The sequence below is a fragment of the Poecilia formosa genome, unplaced genomic scaffold, assembly GCF_000485575.1.
Source record: "Poecilia formosa unplaced genomic scaffold, Poecilia_formosa-5.1.2 Scaffold596, whole genome shotgun sequence".
In the NCBI taxonomy this organism is placed as follows: domain Eukaryota; kingdom Metazoa; phylum Chordata; class Actinopteri; order Cyprinodontiformes; family Poeciliidae; genus Poecilia; species Poecilia formosa.
The window spans coordinates 24,925-35,505 of NW_006800535.1; the positions used below are offsets into that span (position 1 = coordinate 24,925).

General features: G+C 39.5%; 1 protein-coding gene across 3 annotated transcripts in view; it reads left to right on the forward strand.

Moving 5' to 3' along the window:
- Window positions 1-3,194: 3,194 nt before the first annotated feature.
- Window positions 3,195-10,581, forward strand: part of agla (amylo-alpha-1, 6-glucosidase, 4-alpha-glucanotransferase a) — a 161,399-nt gene continuing 154,012 nt past the window's right edge. For all 3 annotated transcript variants that reach the window (XM_016665590.1, XM_016665591.1, XM_016665592.1), the window contains exon 1: window positions 3,195-3,432. In XM_016665590.1, coding sequence (XP_016521076.1) covers window positions 3,210-3,432 — 223 coding nt within the window. In that variant the 5' untranslated portion in view covers window positions 3,195-3,209. The remainder of the gene's footprint in view (window positions 3,433-10,581) is intronic.

Here is a 10,581-nt window from a genome sequence, read left to right on the forward strand (position 1 = left end):
CCTTTGTGATAATAATTCAACATTGAATTAACATCGTGTGCTATTTGGGTAGCTCTTCCCCAAACCTTGTCCTCAATCAAACTGACCTGCATGTTTTCAGTTCAGCAAAATCCTGTTAATCAGATGTCAATTAATATCATGTGTGCTGAATTAGGGAAATGCCTAAAACTTGTAGGGCCTGGAGGACCAGTGCTGAAACACACTGGATTCAACGTTGGCATTTCATTTATTTGATGTCAACCACAAAACAACATTGATTCAATGACACAGTTTCAACATTAGTTAATTGGCTAGAGTTGGATGGTTGCTTTATAGTTGATCCACCGTCAGTTGTACCTTACATGCAACCTTTGTGATAATAATTCAACATTGAATTAACATCTTTTGCCAACAAGCCAACAGCGAAGCAGCTGTGTGGTTGGGCCATCACACTCAAGTAAATGGTGAACTGCTCCACTCCATTTAGTACGTTGTAGATGTTTTTGTGTCAATATATCACACACAGTCAGTGAGAATTGTTATGAACAAGTAAAAAAATGTACAGAAAAGAATCTCCACCCACTATCCTCTACAGTGCTTAATTTAAATGTGATAACCCCCACTCAGTAATAAAATGCTCTGACCCAGAGCGCTGATGAGGAGGAGAGGAGGGGGAGGGGTGTGGCAAAACAGCTGACATTGATTCAATATTGATCAGATGTTGATCAGACATCAGCATTTCAGTCATTCGATTTCAACCACAAAACAACATTGATTCAATGACACAGTTTCAACGGTTTGATTGGATGGTTGTTTGATGGTTGATCCACCGTCATTTGTCGACTTCAACCAAAAATCAACAATTCTAACTATAATTCAACGTTGATTTAACAAAAAGTGGGCATGCAGCGCATGCAACGCATAGGGGCGCAGCAACAGAGGGGGCGCCAAAACCCCGTCTGGAGGGTGCCGATTATGTTTTCCCATACACTTCAGCGCGCCTTACGCTCCTTCACCTCACGCAAATAATGAGGTAAATCTAGCACTTAACGTATCCTCGCCTCGGGGGGGGGAGCAAGCGTATGTTTTCTACGTTGACGTTCCTTCCTGGGGGCGGGAGGGCGATTTATGTTTTCGCATCCACCTGAATAATGTGCAGTTTGCGCCACTGTCTGGGACGTGCTGGTCTCAGCGTCCTGGCGGTGTTCAGTTTGTTACCTAATGCCAAGATCGACTCAAAACCTTCCACGATCGACATATTGCGCCCCTGCTCTAGCAAAGCACGAACAGTTCAGAAACAATGTGAAATTGGAAAAAAGGTATGTATTAACTGATTAAGTCGTGTTTTAGATTGTTCTTGAAAAACTAATCAGTCACGGCTGATTAGTGGGTGCACTCACAGCTGCACAATGAACCCATTGATTTTTTTTTACAGCAGACAGCCGCTCCCCTCTTGAATACGGTGGCCGACAGGTGCAAATGTGCAGCAACAGAGAAAACATGCAAACAAAAAAGAAGACACGTGCACAAATGAAATCCAGCAAACATAAAAATAGATGCAAACAAAAAGCAAATAAAATGCAGCAAACAAAAAAGAGACGCAAACAAAAAATACAATCACAAATGAAATGCAGCAAACAAAAGAAAAGATGCAAACAAAAAGTGCTGAAAACGGAAGTGCTCCAGATCACTAGAGGGAGTCGAACAAAAAACAGCTGTGTCCAAATTTAGGGTCTGCATCCTAGCAGCAATGGCGGCAAAATTATTTTTGCTGTATTACACTTAAAATTACACAAAATTATTTTTTTACAATGTTTTTAGGCGAGCATGTAGATGTATAGATCTCAAATATCTGCTCGGTTCATCAATAAATCACTTAATTACAATATTGCTCCGACGTTTTCGGAGATCTGCTCCCGCTGCATTAACAGCCAGCTCCCCTCGCCCGCTGTGAGCTGGCCGGGCGCTCCAGGTTCAGCACACCAAGAGATAACCCATGTCTCCCGGCAAATCGTTTTAAAAACTCCCGCTAGTTTTCCCCTATGAGTGGAGGTGAAACACAGATATTAAGCCAGTACAATTTTTTGGTTCACTAAAGTATTTAATTTATTCCTGAGCAAATGGGTTTGACTGATTAAAGCTAAGCCTTGCTGCTTTTCATTTGTTTGCATCTCTTTTTTTGTTTGCTGCATTTCATTTGTGATTGTATTCTTTTTTGTTTGCATCTCTTTTTGTTTGCTGCATTTTATTTGCTTTTTGTTTGCGTCTCTTTTTTGTTGCATTTCATTTGTTTGCGTCTCTCTTTTTTGTTTGCTGCATTTTATTTGGTTTTTGTTTGCATCTCTTTTTTGTTTGTTGCATTTCATTTGTGGTTGTATTCTTTTTTGTTTGCGTCTCTTTTTGTTTGCTGCATTTAATTTGTTTGCATCTATTTTTATGTTTGCTGCATTTCATTTGTGCGCGTGTCTTTTTTTGTTTACATGTTTTCTCTGTTGCTGCGCATTTGCACCTGTCGGCCACCGTAGTTGAAGGTACTGCGTACCCCCGCTAAATCTTTTAGGGGTACGCAGTACCCTACCGTACCCCCATACTTTCACCCCTGCTAAGAAGTGAAATTAGTCACTGGAAATAGAGAGTTTTTCAGCAATGGGCATGGCAACTTAGGGGGAAAAATAAAATCTTATTTTAATAGGCTTTTATTTTGAAATTATACATCAGATGTGGTTGACATTTGGTGTTTGTGTACTAGAGGTGTCCCTCTGTCACCCAGAAGTGAGAGCAGTCACTGGAAACAGAGTTTTCAAGTAATAAGCAAGGCAACTTAGGGGAAAAAAAGTAAAAATGTGCTTTTTAAATAGGCTTTTATTTTGAAATTATACATCAGAACTTGTTAACGTTTGCTGGTTGTGTTCCAGAGGTGTCCCTTTGTCACTGAGAAGTGAGAGAAGTCACTGGAAACAGAGTTTTTCAACATTGCATAATGTCCCCAATTATTTCTGATACATTATTTCTTTTTTTAACTGCAGCGGCTGGATCAAACATGGACCGGATATGCGCTTTTATTGTGAAAGCAGCACGTAAATAGGTGTACCATAATGTCTTGACCTGTCGCAGTTGCTAACTGCGGTGTTTTCAGAGAAGCATTCCGATATTTTTCGAATACACTCCACGTTAACAAACCGGAGTTTTCCCCTGTCCTTCAGTTAGAATTCCTTTTGTGAAAAGGGGAAATGAATGGATTTTCTGAGTTAAAACCTGCAGGAAAAGTAAGTTTACACACACACGCACCGACTGTCTGCTTCCGTGCGTGTTGCGCAGGGTATTATGGTAATGGTGCAACCCACCGTTCTGGACCCCTCCCCCCTCAATACAGCAGCTGTTCATCCAAGGTGGGACAGTTAGTCTGCAGACTGTTCTCCCGTGGCTGTGACGAACCAACGACACAACTGACAGGTATACACAGATGGACATTAGAACAAGTTTTTGCACTGCGTTGCAGGATTCACCTGGTATAGCTCACTGTTAGGAGTGACTACCCATGCTAATAACTGCTAGCTCGGCAGTGGTATCAGCAGCTACATTAGCCACCGGACATAGGTTGAGCTTCCTCTTGCAACCTTGACTGTAACATGACGCTTTCCACGTAAAGCTCGGTGACACCTTATAAGGGTAGACAGGTTGAGGTTCAGCATATCAGAACTATTACTATTTTCGCCTTATAAAGTTACTTATTAGTGTTATGTTGCTAGTTTGCGGAAATGCCCAGTGCTACCGGTCAAACGCCAGCACAGAATTTAGCTTAATCTTTCTGTACCTTTTGGTGAAATTCTAAACGAACAGCACCGCCCACTGCTGATGATGCATGGCTAACAAACAAAACACAAACTAACCTCGCGTTAATTGAACTTGTTTTAAATAAATAAGGTGCAGTTGAGCCCACTTGTTTCGAATCATTCGGTAGACAGACCAAATTAAATGAAGAATTTAAAGTATGCTTTAAAATGCTTCTGACTGCATTTATATGGAGTCCGGAGTGCAGCCATAAAGGGGCATTCATGTTGAAACAGGTGTTGCAGCAAAATCTGTGACCCATAATTTTCTGTGACAGCAGGGGGCGATAGCTTGCGTGAAGATCAACGTTTTTGAAGAATATTTACTCAAACTGCATAAATACCGATACAGCTGGGATTGTAAACTAAAGGGCTGTCGGAGAAAATGTATTATTTTGTATTTGAGGCTGAACATTGTTTGATGGACAATTATGTGCTGTCGATAAAATATGTAAACCAACTTCGGCCGTTTAATAAATCGGTAAATGATTAAGAAATTATTCTAAGAGGTAGTTTTCTGGTAGCTAAAATCACACTGGTCACAAATTATCATGGGCAGAATAATCTGTTACCTGACTGCACAGGCCTTTAAATAATGTGATTTTAGCTATTTGAGGGTTCAATATTGTTATAAATACACTCAGATTGTAGCGAAGAGATGGTAGAACTCTGAAAAACAGTTGTTTTAAACTTTGACATTATTTACAGGATTGCTGTAACACCGGCATGCTGGTCACTTTATATCAGTATGAAGCTGGTATGTGTTTAAAGACCTGAGCAGTGTTGAGAGCTTTATAAATAGATAAGACCAGAGTTCTTGACCTTCTCTCGATCACAGCAGGCTCCACGGGGGGTAAAGTGGAGGCTCCAGCTGGGTTCAGTGACTCGGGATGCATTAACCTGCTTTGATTGTTACATAACTGGACCCAGATTGTGGGAGAATTTTTCTGCCAAAATTCAAGAGCACATATTTTCAGTCTGAAATCAGAACAAAAAATATTTTTTTTGTTCTCAAAACTTTGAATACTTGTGCTTACATTTTTATTTTGAAGCAGGACTTCATGTCTTTCTTCTCAAAACTTGTAATGTTCATATTCAAAACTTCTCCTCGCGCTCAGAAATAGTCTGTGCTTCGGGCAAATCTTCACTTGCAATTTAACTCTCTGCTCACTTGGGGATTATTTTTCTGCCATAATCCAAGAGCACACATTTTCAATCTGAAAGCAGGATTTAAGGTCTTTTGTTCTCAAACCTTTTAATACTTGTGCTTATTTTTATTTTGAAAGCAGGGCTTCATGTCTTTCTTCTCAAAACTTGTAATGCTTGTACTCAAAACTTGCATACATGTGGTGAGGTTCATAGTTAGTGAGGCACTGACTTAATCAGATCTAGAAATATAGACACCTAGCATCTTATTGTTTACGTACGGAAATTTTGCGCATGCGTACAACGCTGGAGGGCAAAAAGACTATTCTTTTACATGTCATCCACAGCTGCGTTAACGTAATGAAACTTTGAAATATAGATATTAAGTTTGTGCTATGCTCCACAGCAAAAGGAAAAAACCGAAGTACAACTCGAAAAAACTTCTTTTTCGCTCTTTGTGTCAGCCAATATACAGACTCGTTGCCATTGCAACTNCCACTGCTGATGATGCATGGCTAACAAACAAAACACAAACTAACCTCGCGTTAATTGAACTTGTTTTAAATAAATAAGGTGCAGTTGAGCCCACTTGTTTCGAATCATTCGGTAGACAGACCAAATTAAATGAAGAATTTAAAGTATGCTTTAAAATGCTTCTGACTACATTTATATGGAGTCCGGGGTGCAGCCATAAAGGGGCATTCATGTTGAAACAGGTATTGCAGCAAAATCTGTGACCCATAATTTTCTGTGACAGCAGGGGGCGATAGCTTGCGTGAAGATCAACGTTTTTGAAGAATATTTACTCAAACTGCGTAAATACCGATACAGCTGGGATTGTAAACTTCAGGGCTGTCGGAGAAAATATAATGTATTATTTTGTATTTGAGGCTGAACATTGTTTGATGGACAATTATGTGCTGTCGATAAAATATGTAAACCAACTGCGGCCGTTTAATAAATCGGTAAATGATTAAGAAATTATTCTAAGAGCTCTGGTAGTTTTCTGGTAGCTAAAATCACATTGGTCACAAATTATCATGGGCAGAATAATCTGTGACCTGACTGCACAGGCCTTTAAATAATATGATTTTAGCTATTTGAGGGTTCAATATTGTTATAAATACGCTCAGATTGTAGCGAAGAGATGGTAGAACTCTGAAAAACAGTTGTTTTAAACTTTGACATTATTTACAGGATTGCTGTAACACTGGCATGCTGGTCACTTTATATCAGTATGAACCTGGTATGTGTTTAAAGACCTGAGCAGTGTTGAGAGCTTTATAAATAGATAAGACCAGAGTTCTTGACCTTCTCCCGATCACAGCAGGCTCCACAGGGGGTAAAGTGGAGGCTCCAGCTGGGTTCAGTGACTCGGGATGCATTAACCTGCTTTGATTGTTACATAACTGGACCCAGATTGTGGGAGAATTTTTCTGCCAAAATTCAAGAGCACATATTTTCAGTCTAAAACTTTGAATACTTGTGCTTACATTTTTATTTTGAAGCAGGACTTCATGTCTTTCTTCTCAAAACTTGTAATGTTCGTATTCAAAACTTCTCCTCGCGCTCAGAAATAGTCTGTGCTTGGGGCAAATCTTCACTTGCAATTTAACTCTCTGCTCACTTGGGGATTATTTTTCTGCCATAATCCAAGAGCACACATTTTCAATCTGAAAGCAGGATTTAAGGTCTTTTGTTCTCAAACCTTTTAATACTTGTGCTTATTTTTATTTTGAAAGCAGGGCTTCATGTCTTTCTTCTCAAAACTTGTAATGCTTGTACTCAAAACTTGCATACATGTGGTGAGGTTCATAGTTAGTGAGGCACTGACTTAATCAGATCTAGAAATATAGACACCTTGCATCTTATTGTTTACCTACGGAAATTTTCGCATGCGTACAACGCTGGAGGGCAAAAAGACTATTCTTTTACATGTCATCCACAGCTGCGTTAACGTAATGAAACTTTGAAATATAGATATTAAGTTTGTGCTATGCTCCACAGCAAAAGGAAAAAACCGAAGTACAACTCGAAAAAACTTCTTTTTCGCTCTTTGTGTCAGCCAATATACAGACTCGTTGCCATTGCAACTGACAACAATGCCACAGGGTTTCCCCCAGAAAACTTGCTAAGCCCGGTGGTCAGGGCGTCGAGTCGGTCCACCGGTGGTCCATCAGCGGTCCACCATGTCTTTGTATTAAAATATGTTAAGTTGACAGGAAATGTAAAAGTATTACTGTGTAATTATATGTTATGGGAAAAGATCTCAAGTGAAATGCTATTTAAACCCACAACTAGTCTAAAAACAACAAATTTGCACTTCTGTTTAATCCAAATTAAGTCGGTGGCTCCATCAGGCCCCCAAAGGTTTCAGGGGTCCCATAAATGCTAATATTTTAAAACAGACCACAGATACGTAAATGTAACACTTGTTTATTGAGATGATCAATGCTGTTAAATTTGATTCAATTGTTTAGGCATACATAAATTAAATGCTTTTAAATTGTTTAACATTTAAATACAAGATTTTAAAGAGCTGGCAAGTTTAGTTTGTAAAACTTAGAGAATAATATTCATAGTTGGATTGTTTTGTTACCATAGCAACAATCTGATGCTGTGAGTTTAATCTTTGAATTTACAAATACAAATTAGTAAACTGCAATTATAATTTATTGCTTTTTGGGCTGGCCAATTAAGCTACTCCCTTCTCCCATATTTTGCTAAATCTAACACAGAAGCTGCTAGAGGTGCTGATGATTTTAGCAACAAAAGGTGCCCCGAAGTCAGATTCTGCTCCAGCCCTCATACAGCCTTGGACCGGCCCTGCATGATGAGATAATCCGGTGCACTACGCAGAGATGCCCAACAAACAGGAGATTTAATTCAATGCTACTAATGTGGCTTTAGTAGCTCTTCCATTTCGTGTCTGTTGAGTTTTTAATAAGCGTCACAGAAACTGTTTTGGTTGGTCGAGTTTATGGGACGAGTTTCTCAGATTTCTGTGCGGCCCCGTGTATTAAATCTAAGTAGATGACGCATTTGATATGGTTTGATGCATCGTGTAACCGGAAAAATAATACTAAAAATAATAAAATAATATAAAATCAGCGTGATGCTTGACTCCGAGGAGAGCGATAAAGCTCCTCACCGGGCTGAACCTGCATAATGAGGTTAGCGCTGCTCGTTATCCACAAATGCTCCAGCCAACCGGGACCACAGACATAAACTTTACAGGGAAGACGGACACAGAGCCACATGCTGGGCAGCGTGTTGAGATGTAAACGCCGCATATAGTTGTTCGTTCACAAAGATAAATTATTCTCACCACTCCACAACGCGCCTCTGAATTCACTACATGTTATGCCTGTGGTTCACTTTGAGCTGCGCAACCAGAGCTAAAGCGGCGGGTTTTAAACTCTTACCTAGAGTTCTCCAAAGGATCATAATTCCTCACAGTAGGTTTATGTAAATATTCATACAGGTCAGCCTGTGTCCAGTTTGAGTGAAAGGAGGCGTGCGCGATCCGCGCTGAGGTAAAGCAGCGGCAGCACGCGAGGCAAAGCGCAGAGGCGCCAGCGGTGTGATTGGTCCGCGTGCTGTCGAGTTTAAATGCATAAACTATAAACCTATCTATTGTAAACCTATCCTTAAGGAATAAATCTGCTCTGCTAGTGAAATGCTAAGAGCAAAAGAGACGCTTGCAGCCCGACTTTAAAAAAAATAAAAAAATAAAAAAATTCTTTTATATCTTTATTTTCCTTGAAACGTAAACAAGCAATGCTTAGCCTGGCGGCGGGGCTAGTAAAGCATGTCGGGCCGCCAGGCTTATAATACACTGGGGGAAACCCTGTGCCACTTTATGTTTTAGGATTCAACACCAAAAAAAAACAATAAATATTTTGCACAAAGAACAGAACATTCAGTCTGTTGCTGCGATATGTTTTTAGGCTTAATGTTTTATGAATAAGTGATTGCTGTGGTAGATTGCTGCTATTAGCTAATCTAACAGTAGATTGTGGATTGTTTCTGTATTGAATTCTTTGCACATATAAACTGTAGCTCACAACACGCACATTTCATTAAAAAAAATAAAAGAATGTTATTGCCTTTACTTACGGATAATATCCGTTCAACCAAAGCCAAGTCTATTCTCGACAAGTCTTGTATACCACTATGTTTGAGTATCAAACTGTCTCGAAGTAAACCTTTCAGCTCTACTGTTGGTCTTTCTTTAGTTATTTCCTGCTTCAATTGAAAATCCACCTTAGAAAACTGTTTAAGCGTAGAAATGTAGTCATTCATACTGACGTCGAAAAAGAGGAGAAAACTACTACTTTGTACTACTTTGTTTATTTTACTGCATGAATAGCTTGCTGTCACTTACTCTGCAGTTGTGGAGTCACAAAACTAATGTCTGTGATAACGAGCGCCCACTCCATGAGGCAAGAAAACTGCCTGCCTCACCTCTCATCTGTTCTCTGTTTATGATAGCTTCTCAGCACACAAAACATGTTACACACACAGTTGGTGACAAAAAACCCTGAACATTATATTAATAAGCTAAATGATGGAAAATTAGTTCATATATTAAATGTTTTTTAACCATTTTATTGGCGTCGTAAAGACAAGAGGGTCATACTCCCCAGTGGTGGGAAGTACTTAAGTACAATTTTCGTGTATCTGTACTTAAGTAGATTTAATAATGGATACTTTCTACTTTTACTCCACTACATTTTACATTAAGTATCTGTACTTTCTACTTCACTACATTTCTACAAAACTGTCGCGTTACTCGTTACATCCAAGTCGCGTTGCGCTTTTTTTCCGTTAAAATGTGAAGTTCAGGGACTTAAGGTGGCGCCGTAAAATCCAAGCAATAACGTGACTTACATGTTTGTCACCCATCGCCTCCTCCTTTACTCGCACGCGGAGCTCCAAGAAATGTGCAGTGGTTTCCTCTGAGGGGGAGAAAATGTCTGTCTAATCGTCCGTAATAGAATTCTGCTGCATAAATCGACATGCAAATTCAGCAGCGCTTCGCTTTCACAGACGGTGGGAACTTCGTCCAACTTTTAGCGTAATTTGGAAGGAAAGCTTAAAGAAAGGTAAGCTATGTGGATGTGATGCTAGCAAAGCTAGCTGTACAGAGACACATGTTGCGATGAAAAAAAGTTGTCACTCATGCGTTGAATTATTGTGTGGAGTTGTTGACTGAGGTGTCCATGTATGGGACAACGTTGTGACCAAAGTGCAATATAGTAATATGATATTCAGGAACGATCCGATTCTTCTGGACGGATCTTTACTAAGGTTGATAGGACTGAAGCCTCACTGAGAGCCGTTCTTTGTTCTTGTAATGCTCTGCGTACACTGCAGTAGCCATTTTCTTTATGTAAAGCACTTTGAAATGCCTTGCTGCTGAAATGTGCTATACAAATAAAATTTGATTGATTGATGCATAGAATCAAATATCTAAGTCTAAACTATGTTACTGCGGCTTTGGTCATTAAAATGGCACATTACTGATGTATTAAAATTAAATACGATTGGTACACTTAATGCTATTAGCGATTGGATATTATTCAGCAAGTACTTTTACTTTTAATAAAGTATTTTTAAAAGC